Source organism: Dipteris shenzhenensis, chromosome 27 (assembly GCF_047967505.1).
Source record: "Dipteris shenzhenensis isolate YYH24624 ecotype China chromosome 27, Dip_SZ_1.0, whole genome shotgun sequence".
Taxonomy (NCBI): domain Eukaryota; kingdom Viridiplantae; phylum Streptophyta; class Polypodiopsida; order Gleicheniales; family Dipteridaceae; genus Dipteris; species Dipteris shenzhenensis.
Genome location: NC_141622.1, coordinates 20,630,965 through 20,645,378, shown reverse-complemented (window position 1 = coordinate 20,645,378; position 14,414 = coordinate 20,630,965). Strand labels below are relative to the sequence as shown.

The 14,414-nt window shown below is 44.2% G+C and overlaps 1 protein-coding gene across 1 annotated transcript; it reads left to right on the top strand.

Annotated features, from left to right (window-relative positions):
- Positions 1 to 5,794: 5,794 nt before the first annotated feature.
- LOC147884011 (tubulin alpha-1 chain) lies at positions 5,795 to 8,226 on the top strand. The gene is made up of 4 exons (XM_087398095.1): positions 5,795 to 5,985; positions 6,485 to 6,719; positions 6,790 to 7,160; positions 7,256 to 8,226. Exons 1-4 carry the CDS (start codon positions 5,893 to 5,895, stop codon positions 7,910 to 7,912), a joined length of 1,356 nt encoding a protein of 451 aa, XP_087254221.1. The 5' UTR covers positions 5,795 to 5,892; the 3' UTR covers positions 7,913 to 8,226.
- The last annotated feature ends 6,188 nt before the right edge of the window (positions 8,227 to 14,414 follow it).

Sequence of the window (14,414 nt, the reverse complement as noted above, 5' to 3'; positions counted from 1 at the left end):
AGAGCTTACTTCATAGGGAAAAGGATAAACATTAGTAGGTAAGTTATCAACTAAAACACTATGTTCAACCTCATATTATGATAGTGAATTTATGATGGATAACTGCATACACAACACAATGGTTCATTAATGATGATTTTGTGTGCTCTTATGCCTATTCGGTACTTGGAAGATGTGAGTCATGAAAACAAAGCAAGCATGGTTCTAAGTCATGAAAACAAAGCGAGCATCATGTGTATTTTCACGACCAACTAAAGTTGTTCATGAAGATGGTTTCAAGGGAATCTCAAGATGATTTTGTGAATGGGTTCTCAAGGATTGCCAAGAGGGGTTAGAGGAATCATGAAAAAACTTTAGCCGGACTAATTTTGCTTGTAAGATTAAGACAGGAGGAATAAGAGTGGAGACATTTAAAATTGGTGTGATTAAGTGTCTAGCCTAACCTCAAGCAGATAGCTTTCCAAATAGTAAGACAATGGAATGCATTGTGTAGATCATATTACAAACGTATTCAAGAAACAATGCCATGCATTGATTTAGCTGTAATTAGATGCTCCAATGTTTATGATCATTAACTAGATTTAATTATGTAGTTAGATCACTAGTTTCCTTGTTGGGATAGATGGTTCAACTCCCCACCCATGAACCCCTAGATGAGAGGACATGGGGGAGTGACAGCTGCATGAGGTATGGGGAAGGGAGGACTACTACAGGGGTAGAAATAAATCATGCCACATGGGCAGATCATATGGTTGATAGGGATGCCATGTGGGTAGCATGATAGGCTACCACATGAGCAAGATGTTAAAAAGCTTCTTGGTTCTTTATTGAGTCCTTGCTTAGGGCCAAGTAGTCCACAAGGGATTGCCATGAGTATGCCCATGTCGGGGGCTATCCATTGGCTTGAGGCAATGCACAATGGGCTCGGACAAAAGGCCATGCTATGGCTGGGCCAACAAACCAGGCCAGGTTGTCCAGTAACAGGTCAGCCAACTTGGCAAGTTTGATTGAGGATCTCGGCTAACCACAGACCGGTCGGCCATTATGGCAATTGGTCGGCCATTTTGGTGGGTGGGGGTGGAGAGGATATGAATCCCTCCTTTATAAGGGGGCCCCTTGGGGGTTAGTGCAAGTAATCCAATATGAGCCTGCTAGTAGCCACATCGAGGCTTCCAGCGGCCACCTAGGAAGAAATTAATAGGATAGCTCCTAGTGAGACCCCTAGTTTGGTAGTTAGTGGAGCACCACTTTAGTTTTCCACGTGGTACATCTACCATGTGGGTTTTTTTGTACTGCAAATATGTCCATTTTGATGCAAATATAGTTTTGGCTATCTATATTTCTAGATGCATGGGTGATTCCAGTATTTCTTGTGTGCACATATGATGTTGAGTAGGATCTAGTCATGCGTGATGTGCAAGATTAAAGTCTTCTACCACTTGTGAGGGTTTGGCTAAGAAGCAAGTCCCATCCATTTATCTAACATCATATTAGAGCACAAGGGATCGACATGGGGTATCTTTGCCTGAGGATCTCTAACTTTGTGAGAAGTAAGGTTACTCAGATTTAGACAAGTGTGCCAATTATCAAGTACGGTTGATGGCTTCACACTAGCGTATACCCAATTTCAGAGAGGAGGGTAGCTTGAATGGTGCAGATGTATTGAAGGTGGAATAGAAGGTAGATATGGATTATGAGGTGTTGTCAATGATAATTGGGATGACATCGACTGCAATGATGCCACACATCTAGTTCATGGACACGGTGTAAGCATGGACTATCTTGAAGGACTAATAACTAAGGGAGAGTCCTATACACAGGATGGAGCAAGGAGAGCATGTATGATTACCTCATGAAAGTGAAGGTGATCAAGGACCAGGAGTTTTGGCCAGAAGGTGGACACAACTTAACACATTTCCTAGGAGCTTCAGATTGGTCACTTTTGTGATGACAACAAATTGAGCCAAACCTCTGACATTCAAGGAGTTGGGGATGTTGCCTTTGGAGAAGGAAACCAAGGAGAAAATGTATAGATAGGAGCTTGTGGTGATGATAAAGCTTATGTCAGCATAGGCACGGGAAAGGCAAATGGTAAGAGTAAGCTTGGTTGGGGTCTGGGGAAATCCCAAGAAAGATTCTTTAGCAAATGGGAACTCTTCTCAGGGTGAAAAGAATAAGAGAAAAAATAAGTGCTTCTTTTGTGTTAAGGCTAGACATTTTTATTTTGCATGAGATTGCATTTGAATACACAAGAAGGATAATGATGGTACGGGGAAAGCCCAAGAAGAAAGATTCTTCAAAGGATAGGAACAATTTCTTAGGGTGAAAAGGAGAAGAGGAAGAAGTGCTTCTTTTGTGATAAGGCTAGACATTTTGCATGAGATTGCATACATAAGAAGGATAATCAAAAGGAAAATGGCCAGCTTAATGTTGCCATATAGAGCATGTCTAGAGATCATTGCGCCCCATGACACCAAATCTAGATGCCCCTATCTCCTTATCATTTGGAAATTCAGAATTGTGACAGTGCCTATCCCTTATTTATGGCCCCTAGTGCTAAGTTCTCTCTCTCTCTCTCTCTCTCTCTCCCCTCCTTCTCCCAACCCCCATACGGGCCCCATACCAAGTGGTTTGCAATAGGCAAGCTATTGCTGCAATTCGGATTCCAGCCCTTGTGGACACATTTTTTGAAGTGTGATTTAGCAAGAAGGTTGTCATTTGACTGTAGTACCTGGTTTTGAGGTTTGGTTAATCTTTCACCTAACTACCATTGCTACCAAAGAAGGTAGACTAGGTAGTGGGGAGCCCCCATGGCCAGACTAAAAGAAACTTTGATGGGAGCCACTGATAAACTTGTGGATGGTCGAGAACCATATGAATAGATAGGTGATTCACCTCTCCTCTTCAGCTGTGGATCAAAGCCCAAGATAAAAGGAGATGACAAGGAAGGAGAGCAAAGGGGCTTCAAGAGAGGTGACTAGAGAGGGGGCTAAAAGTGGAGAGGAGAGAGAAGGAGTAGGCAGGAGAGGGACACGAAGTGGGAGATGCGTCTGTACAAAGGCATCCATATTGATTGTGCATGTGTTTCCATTGGATTGAAGTTCTTAGAGTAGGCTCAACAAAAAATGCAAATGATATAAATACACATGTCTGAATCTTGGTCACCTTCCTTCTCACAAAGGTACTTGTTCTTCAAACATAGGAATGACTTCGATTTCCAAGAGCCGAACTAAGATCTCCTTGAGGCTTGTGAATCTTCCTCAATACCACATTAGAAATAGAGATAGAAGTTGCATGCTGTATCCAAACTCCCATAGAGCAAGAATGTATAAAAATTTAGCCTTGGAAACACACAATGCACACAAATGTAGATAGAGATAGATACAAACATAGATCTAGAATAATGCACAATAGAGTAGAACAACCAAATATGTATTGTAGAATGCTCCAATGATGGACAAAAATATTGTGCCACCATCTAGGAGTCAAGGTACTATCTAGATGTGGAACTGTGATACTGTCTGTCAGCCTATGGAGCTTCAATGGGCTGCCTAAATGTTGCACAAGCAGGCTCCTTGTTGCTTTGCATAGCAAGCAATGGTGAGGCATTGTGACATCTTCTCCTTGACCTCCTTGCGACTCACTAAATGAATGATTGCCCCCATACGGGGCCTGTTTATAGGGCATATAGCCTTTGATCGGCTAAGTAGTATGTCAGCCAACCATAGACTAGGCCATCCCAATCTGCCCTTTCTATGCTTAGCTAACATGTTCTTGGGTCTTTCGAAGGCCCTGCTACTACAACACCTCTTGTTGGAATCTACCCCTGCCCATTTGTAGCCTTGAGTCTTTGCAACAGACCTTGACTCTATTGTTGTAATGCCAACTAGTAAGTCCCAGATTGTTCCAAGCATAGTATGTGTGATCATGCTTCTATCTCGCCAACCTAATCCTATTGTCCAGCCGTATAGTCCTTCTTACAAAGTACCTCTCATCTCCTTCAGGCCGTGCACAACCTCTATACCCTCTATTGTTGTTGTTGTCTAATCATTAGCACTGTATTTGTTTTACCTACGGTTGCAAACCCTAATTCAAAACTCCTATCCAGTGGACTGTATAACAACCGAGGCGGTAGTGTTCAGCACTATCCACATGGATGCAACTTGGATGTCCTTATCCACCCAGGTCTACCCATGTGGCATCTTCTTCTCCTACCCACATAATAGACTCTCTTGTGCCCCATTCCACATGGTACCATGTCTATTACTTGTTGGGGTATTTCAAAGTGTGCAGTGTAAACAAGGTTGTTCTAGTGTTAGTGTGAAAAGCTCTCTCTCTCTCTCTCTCTCTCTCTCTCTCTCTCGCTTAAAGTTAATCAATACAAACTCAATGGAAAGCAAATAAGTTTTTGGTGGATATCCGGTTGTCAAATGCTCAAGGAGGCCGCCATAAGGATTGATGGAGATGGGGAGGTGATGGCTCTGTGACATTTACTATGGCTCTCTCAGATTATCATTATGAAGGGTGGGTGATTGTAAGGTTGAGATCCTTTTTTAGCAGACTTGAGTCTATGTGAGGATGGATTCAGACCACCCAATGCCGAAGTCATTTGAAATGCTTGTCACTATTGGCTATTTGGTATTGTGGTTCACACCACCCGGCATCTATGACTTCTTTTGAAGGCTAGTAAATTAACTGTCACCTAAGTGTGATTGGTGCAATCATTGAGATAGAACCCTTGGTGTGAGTTCTACACCCAATTAACATGGTTGGTGGGAGTTATATCAGTTGCCCACGAAACTGGGCGACCGTGAGGTGCATCCGGCCCCATCCCAACCTCAGAGGACCTTCTTTGTCATAGGGTGGGGTTCCCAGTCACACCCTGCCCGGACTTGGAGATAGGTGGACGAATGGCCTCAATCATGAGGTTTACACTAGCCCACATTAATAGGAGATTAATAGTCTCATTAAAAAACTGTCATCACTTCAGAAGAATAGTTGATAGGCCCAATGGGGATGGAGATTGGTGTGTGGGACAGTTGATGGAAAGTTCAATCATTGCACAGCACAACTCGCACCATTTTTTTCGTCACTCGTCCACAGAGGGGGAGGATGCGGGCAACCTTCTGATCGCAGGCAGCTCTTTTGGTGTTAGATGTTCAGGCTCAGCTTTGGTATGGGACCAAGTAGGACTAGTGCCCCTCATCTCAACTTTTGGAGGAGGGGCTAGGGAGATGGTGTGACCCCTCGCCCTTGCATCACTCCAGCACCCATCCTTAGAGCAGCTCCCCACGTGCTGCTAGAGATGGAGGGAGCTGTTGAGCCCAGCATTCCAACCTCAGCAGGAATTCCGTCCCCATGTGAGGAAGCTGGGGCCAAATTGTACCTTGAAGCAAGCTCCCCCTCCCTGAACCTGCAATCTGGTTCTCCCATCCACCAATGGGAGAGGATATTTCCTTCCAGCAGTCCAATGCTGGGCTGGAGTCCCAGATTGCAAGCTCTTCGGGCTAGCATTTGACTGCCAGGGAGCCCTGCTGAGCCAGTGCTCCAGCTCTATGGGGGCTGCAAATAAATCCTCCGAGTAGGGCTCCCTCCGAGTGGCTCGCGCTTGGAGGCCCTTTTAAAAAGATGGTGTGAAAGCAACCCTTGGCTGGAGGGACAGCGAGCACAGGTGTAAAGAGGCTTAAAGGTAGAGACCGCTTACGGGACCGTTACCGTAACGGTTTTGGGCTAAACGGCCCGTTTAAAAAACACACTCTAATCTCACACACATCTTCATCTTCTTCGTCTTTTTGAAGCTTCCACTCTGTGTACAGCACACAGCACCTCCCGCCATAGCCATCGCTCTTCAAGCTTTCCTTCCCCTTCTCCTTCTCCTTCTCCTTCCTCACCATGAGAGAGTGTATCTCCATCCACATCGGCCAGGCCGGTATCCAGGTCGGAAATGCTTGCTGGGAGCTTTACTGCCTCGAACATGGCATTCAGGTCTCCTTCCTACCTCCTCTCTTAATTTCTGTTTCTGTTCTCTCACTCCCGCGTTCTGGTTTTTCCTCTCTTTTCTTCCCTACCGGATTCTGATTTTCCGAGAATAGCGACGTGCATTGCGATATTGGTGTTTCATCCGTTTTCGCAATCGTTTCCCAATGGCGCTTCTCCGGGTCCCCGATCTACTTGGAATTCTTTGAATGGAACGCTTTTCTTTTCGTTCTGGTTCACAGTGTGCAAATTCACCGGGCTTTCCCCTGACTGTTTTGAGGAAGAAATGTTTAATTAATCTTACCAATATATGCGAGGTTATGGTCTGTTGAAAGAGTTGCTTCTGCATTTTCTTTGAGTCTGTTGTCTGTCCAGGAAAGCATGGTATGTAGGACGACGTGACGCGATAAATGTGGTGATCGACACCTTCTGCCTCGAAATTAGTTATCCCACTTCATTGTCACTCCATTCTGCCTGTATCTCATTCCATGATAACTGTATTTTGCAGCCTGATGGCCAAATGCCAAGCGACAAGACTGTTGGAGGTGGTGATGATGCATTCAACACCTTCTTCAGCGAAACCGGGGCAGGAAAGCATGTGCCGAGAGCTGTCTTCCTTGACCTTGAGCCTACTGTGATCGATGAGGTGCGCACTGGAACATATCGGCAGCTATTCCATCCAGAACAGCTCATAAGTGGCAAGGAGGATGCCGCCAACAACTTTGCCCGTGGCCACTACACCAGTGAGTATCATCCACTCAGTTTTGTGATCCATTTTTGCCGCAGTTTCATAAGCTTGTTTTGATTTTGCAGTTGGCAAAGAGATCGTGGATCTTTGCCTCGATCGCATCAGAAAGCTGGCAGACAATTGCACGGGCTTGCAGGGATTTTTAGTTTTTCATGCCGTGGGGGGAGGGACGGGCTCCGGTCTCGGTTCCCTGCTCCTAGAGCGCCTCTCTGTGGATTACGGCAAGAAATCGAAGCTCGGCTTCACCGTCTATCCTTCGCCTCAGGTATCCACGTCCGTGGTTGAACCCTACAACAGTGTATTGTCTACGCATTCTCTCCTGGAGCATACGGATGTTGCCGTTCTACTCGACAACGAGGCAATCTACGATATCTGCAGGCGCTCTCTAGACATTGAGCGTCCGACCTACACAAATCTGAATCGACTTGTCTCTCAGGTAAGGCGAATAGCTCCTTCTGTGCAACGTTAGGACTTCCATAGACGTTGGCTGTGCATTCCTGATTTGGATCCTGATAAGTTTCATTGTTTCAGGTCATCTCATCGCTTACTGCGTCGCTGCGTTTCGACGGTGCGCTGAACGTCGATGTGACGGAATTTCAGACTAATTTGGTCCCTTATCCGAGGATCCATTTCATGCTTTCGTCCTATGCTCCCGTGATATCAGCCGAGAAAGCATACCACGAGCAGCTCTCCGTTGCAGAAATCACTAACAGCGCCTTCGAGCCTGCGTCGATGATGGCCAAATGCGACCCGCGTCACGGCAAGTACATGGCGTGCTGCTTGATGTACCGAGGAGACGTGGTGCCAAAGGACGTGAACGCGGCAGTGGCGACTATCAAAACGAAGAGGACAATACAGTTTGTGGATTGGTGTCCGACGGGCTTCAAGTGCGGGATCAACTACCAGCCACCGACGGTGGTGCCGGGGGGGGATCTGGCCAAGGTGCAGAGGGCAGTGTGCATGATTTCGAATTCAACGAGTGTGGCCGAGGTGTTTTCGAGGATTGATCACAAGTTCGATCTGATGTATGCGAAGCGGGCGTTTGTGCACTGGTATGTGGGGGAAGGCATGGAAGAGGGGGAGTTTTCTGAAGCTCGCGAGGACCTGGCTGCCTTGGAGAAAGATTACGAGGAAGTTGGAGCAGAATCAACTGAGGGAGACGAAGGCGATGAGGGAGAGGAGTATTAAAAAGTTCAAGGTAACACCAGCGGGTTGAAACCTCCACAACTTCAAGCTGGTTCTCTTCGTCGATCTTAGGATTTCATCTTCTGATCTTCTACGAATGCTCCAACCTGTTAGCAGCATAGCCCATTTCCTTTCGTTTCATGCATGCATTTTGTAAATGATCCATTCCACCTGGTAGGGACATAGCTCATTTCCTTTCGTTTCATGCGTATGACTCTCAAACGCAAAGCTTTAGCCGAAGCTGCGATTTTCGTTGTTTTCTACACATCAGATGCTCCACTGCTTTGGGCTTGATGTTCAGCAACGACTCTATAATACAATCAACTCTACAAGTAAATGAAATCTTAGTGCTACATTCCATGGAGGGATACTGATGCTCCATTAATTTGCCCTTCCTGTCATATGTCTTGTAAGTATTTGCATAGCTCTCGCTTTAATCTTGTGGGAGGGAGTCTTTCCATCGTGGAGCTAATCCTTCTATTTTATCAATTGTTCAAGGAAAAAAGAGAATGAGTAAAATAGTGGACATAGACTAGACAGAGGTGATTTATTATTGATTTTGTGATGTCCATATTTTGGAAGCTGAAGTCCAAGACTTCAACAAATACATGAATAAGGCGATACAATAAATGATCCTCATTGCATATTTTACAAGATTGTCACATGGACTACAACCATATGAATAAAGGTGTAGTCATCCTTCGATATTGCATCTAGCTTAGATTTCCTTGCTCCCTCGCATCGGTAACATGCATTAAACGAGAGCAATGTTGTAAGAATTTAGATTAGAAACAAGAACTTTTGAATGGACTAGTAATTGAATATATTTATATTATAATTTATAATATATAATTATTATAACCACACATAGTGTGTGTGAGGAGGCGGCGCGTTTCCTTTCCCAAAGAGTTATAATCCGAGGAAACGGGCCCTTCCTTGGGTGTCGAGATAATGCCGAGAATATAAACACCGAGAATATTAGCACCGAGGATAAGTCTCGTGAATGGATAAGAAACTGGCAGATTACCTAAATGTCAATATTCGTAATCGTAGTCCAACGTCGAGAGACAATATCTGAAACTTGCCAATGTAACCCTGAGAGGATCTGCGTGTGTGCTTAGATGGGATGATTCCAACATTCTCAGATCGTTCAGTAGACTCTGGACAGCACAAAAAGACAACTATCATTACAGGAAGTCTGAAGTAGAGCATGTAACATTCTCACTCTCCAACTAGCCAGCGTTACATGTCTCTCCAACCTCGAGAAAATGGAAGTTTGATCACTGTAGTAAGTTGAGCTTTTAGGCTTATGAGAGTAGAGCATAAGGTCATCATGAGGCTCTCCAAAGCTTCACATGCCAACAATAAGCCCAAACTTGCAAATCAAGTAGACCATCTCTTCAAATCTAATAGATTTGAAAAGTTTATATACTACTTTTTATTATGAAAAGCAACCCTGAGAGGATCTACGTGTGGAAGATCTGCATGTGTACTGGAACGGGATGATTCCAATATTCTCAGATCGTTTAGTAGACTCTGGACAGCACAAAAAGACAACTATCATTAGAGGAAGTTCGAAGTAGAACACGTAACATTCTCATTTGCATGTGTACTTGAACGGGATGATTCCAACATTCTCAGACCGTTTAGTAGACTCTGGATAGCACAAAAAGACAACTATCATTAGAGGAAGTCTGAAGTAGAACACGTAACATTCTCACTCTCCAACTAGCCAATGTTACGTGTCTCTCCAACCTTGAGAAAATGGAAGTCTGATCATTGTAGTAAGTCGAGCTTTTAGGCTTATGAGAGTAGATCATAAGGTCATCGTGAGGCTCTTCAAAGCTTCACATGCCAATAAGCCCAAACTTGCAAATCAAGTAGACCATCTCTTCAAATCTAATAGGTTTGAAAAGTTTATATAGTCTTTTTATTGGGAAAAGCACCTATATGCTTTTAGTGCTTTAGTCAAAAGCTTAGCTTTTACATCAAATGAAATCAAGGGCATAAGATGAAACCAAATCAAGGGCTTAGATTCATGACATGTGGCTGAAGGGGGTGTGAGAAAATCCAAAAATCTCCCTAGGCTACCTGACGTAATTAATTAATCAACGTTCTGTTAACTTCGCTTAATTAAACACATTAATAACCTAAGGTAACCCACCTTAATTAACTTCCACTTAGCGATTAATCCAACGATTAATACTAAATTAAAACTGCCATTTACTACAACCTATTAAACCATTTAACCATATTAAACTACTGAACATTAACGAAAAATAGTAACACCAATGCACCACCAAACTATAATCCATGGCAATATACAAAAAACTTCAGCTTGATTTATTTCACCCTCCAAAATTGAATTTGGGGCCATATTACATAGCTTCGCCGATTACATAGATAACATTAAAAAAAAATTTCAGGCAATGTGTATGCCATTTCTTGATTTCGTCACTAACAACAAATAATCTGGCATGCGAGCACAAGTACTGTTGGTACTTTCCCTTTCACAAGCAAGAACTGGCTCTTTCCCATGACAGTGATGAATTGAGGGAATACTTCCACTGCGGCTAGCTCTCAAGGGACTTTCATGGCATCGAAGAAAGATTGTTTTTCCACTTTCCCCTGGCAATGGAACATCAATAGGACAACCTGCACTTACATTCTCTACAACGGGCTATAACCCAACGTTAAAATACCTGGGTGCATGGAGGACACCCTTTATATTATTATCGATGCGCGGCTAAGTGGTAGAGGCATCAGAACTAAAGAAGATCAAGCTGATGTTGCTACCGATCAATGCAGTCGATGAAACCATAGCTTTCCACATACACTGCACACACCTTGCATCCATCCCCCTTCCCTGTGAAGCAATTACCCAAGCGGCAAATGGATAGTATTGACCAGACTGGAGCATCCTCAACAGACACTTACTAAATGGCATCCTCAACCTACATTTCAATTTGAACTTCCAATACATGAAAGCACGATCAAAGATATTAACACTAGTCAGGCACACTCAATTTTTTATCTCATTTGCACCATATCTTACATACAACTCTACACTCGCTTGCATATCCTTTGAGCCGATATTTTTCCAAACACTCTTAAAATGCGGCTCCCCATAGTCCTTTATACAATATCCTAACATCCCGTGGAAAGTATGCATATTATGCTGCTTGAGTGCACGGAAAATAATCACTCCACCCTCCGGCCTATCGATATCCCAACCCAAATACCTCGGAATGGATTTGTTCATTGCTTGAATACTCGTGGACAAAATCCAGATAACCATTTGCAGGTGTTGATAAGATAGTGCTCCTCCTCTCTCCATCACACAAAATTCCGACATGCATGCTTCCTCCAAAAATATCTTGATACGCGTCAGTGCAAGATCATCGATGTCGCTACAACCTATTCCAATGGTGACACTCAATTTGAACATCTTTGCTTTAGCCGTTTTTGTTGATGACTTTGATGACCTCTGCCTCCTAGCCTTTATCCTACAAACACAAGACAAACACCATCAAAATCCCTCCTTAATCAAAAGACCATACAAAACACAAGAGCCTTACTCTTGCTTTGCCGTCACAACGTCACACTCGATTTCTGATCTCATCTGCACCATATCTCACATACAACTCTACACCCGCTTGCATATCCTCGGAGCTGACATTCTTCCAAACACTCTTAAAATGCAGTTCCCCATAGTCCTTTATACAATATCCTATGGAAAATACTCATATTACACTACTTGAGTGCACGGCAAATAATCACTCCACCCTCCAGCCTATCGATATCCCAACCCAAATACCTCTGAATGGACTTGTTCACCGCTTGAATACTCATAGATGAAATCCGGATGACCATTTGCAGGTGTAGACAAGACAGTGCTCCTCCTCTCTCCATCGCACAAAATCCGAACATGCATGCTTCCTCCAAAATCCTCTTGATACGTGTTAGTTCAAGATCGTTAATGTCACTACCATACCTATTTCAATGGTGACACTCAATTTGAACGTCTTTGCTTTAGCCATTTTTTAAAACGACCTTTGCCTCCTAGGCTTTATCCTACAAACACAAGACAAACAACATCAAAATCCCTCCTTAATAAAAACACCATACAAAACACAAGAGCCTTACTTCTACTTTGCTGTCACAACCTCACACTCCGTGTTCCTCTCCACATGATCATCTTCACCATCCTTCGTTGCACCAACCTGAGCTAGAGCTAGAGATTTCATCTTCAGCTGCACGCACACCCTCCATCATCGTAGCCGCACTCTTATTCAGCTCCCCATCATCGTCATGCATGTCATGCAAGTTTTGATCCATCATACCCCTAGATCATATCTCCTACGCCCTTAAATCAAACCGTTCATAGCCTTCCAGATCACTCCACAACATTCGAACATGCGACGCATTACCACATGTCACACCATGAAACCCCATATTTTTAACCCCTCCAAACCCTCCCCCCTCCCCGCCAACACAAATTAATTAATAGGGCCCCAAATCCAATTTGGGGGCCCCTATTTGGTTGGTTTAAGGGGGCAGTTTTTGGCATAGTGTCCTGTCTTTTTGCACACAAAGCATGAATCAGGGAAAGGGCTAAAGGAACCTGCACGACTCTACCAAGGGATGAAGCCACCCATCAAATCTTGTCTTCCAGCCAATGTATTATGGGACATTAGAGTACTCCATTCATATCGAGAAATCATGCATGAGGAAATCTACGCTTCCAAATCCACGCAATCATGCATGCGGGAGGTGATCAATATACCATGCTTCCAAATCCACAAGATGAACCTGTCATCAAAAGACACATCAATCCGACTCAGGAATGGATGGTTGTCCGACGAAAGGGCAAAGCCACCCTGCATTCTCATGAGAACAGCCTCAATTCAGCGTAGGAGGATTCCTCGTTCCATCCGGCCAGGACGTCATGCATGCAAAGGGTCCATCAACCCAGATGGCTCCCCAAAAAGCTCCTGCAAGCCAGACGAATCAAAAAGCCTCAATTGTTCTCCCTCTGGAGTTGGTGTCTTAGGTTGAGCTTTCATTGTTTGCAACCATAGCAAGATGAAACCCGAAAGGATGAGACAATGCTAGATGCGAACCATAAAAAACAAACGCATGAGGAAAAGCTTAGAGGAGGAAACCCCAATTGTGAGCGCCTAAGCAAGATGGAAGCAGTGGCCATTGCCCAACGATAGCAAAAGGATTAAGGAAGAAATAATAAAAATAGGTTTAACTTCTTTAAGGATGCATATTAAGCCCTCTCCCTCCACTCGGAATAGCATGGATGTTAGTAGAATGAAGATTGGAGTGTCTCGCTTATGTCTTAGAATGTTAGGGGATGTTGCAATACGTTGAAGCAACATGGTTGTTTGTCTGTAATTTAAAGAGTCAAGCCCAAGATTATCTTGTTTTAGGAACTTAAGTGTGGTTGTGAAGAGAGTTTGTGGTTCGCGCTGAATCAAATTGGGTACGTAGCTTTTGTTAATAGCATCGTGAGAGGAAAAGGTGGTTCAGCAATAGTTGGCCTTAGTGGTCTCTGCCCCAAGGAGGTGTTTAGAGATGAGAGAGGATGGATGGTAAGAGTAGAAGTGATCATGGAAGGGTAGGTTTGTGGTGTGGCATCGGTCTATGATCCTAACTTCCCGTCAGAAAGGAAGAGCTCCTCTAAATTTTCAGGCCCTTGTCTCACCGGAGGGCATTGGATAATTGGTGGGGATTGGAATTTCATAGAAAATGATGAGGACCACACCCACATAGGCACCACCTTGATAAGCACAAAGCGGGAGGAGTGGGAAAGTCTGTGTTTTGGCACTAGGTTGGTAGGTGCATGTGAGCTTGATCTCATTGGCCTGCACGGATTTTCCTAGAGCAATAAACGTAATGGTGGGGAATTCAAGGCCGCCACGCTAGATCGCTCTACATTTCGAAGGAAGGTTGGTGGCTTCACACTCCATTGGGAGATGAATACATTACTTCCACATCTATGTCAGACCACTGGCTGGTGGTGTGGCGCTTCAGTATGTCATGCAAGACAGCAAAATTAGTGGATGTCCCTCTCAAGTTTGATAAAAGGTTACTGGCATTTAAATATTACTACCAAGCAGTCGAAGGTACCTGGAAAGGTGGCGTACGAGAGGATTTCAATCCATGCAGCAAATGGGATGCCACCATTTGCAAGGCGATCAAAGTCACAAAGGATGCAAGAATTGAACTCCGGTCAAGAAGGAGGAAAAGGTGGGAGGGATTGGACATCCCCAGATTAGATGGCGCATAGATTCTAGTGCCTTGTTGCAAAGCAAGCACGTTGGGTTCGCCTACAGCCTTTTGCCCTCACAAACAACCAATCATTGATCGCCTTCCATAGAATGTACCTTGCCTTCCCGCTTGTGCATCCCCACCATATCTCCTTGAACTAAGCATTCCACCAAGCAACACTCCTATTGATGCCTCATCTTTTGTTTAGCTCGATCTGTCTTGGCAA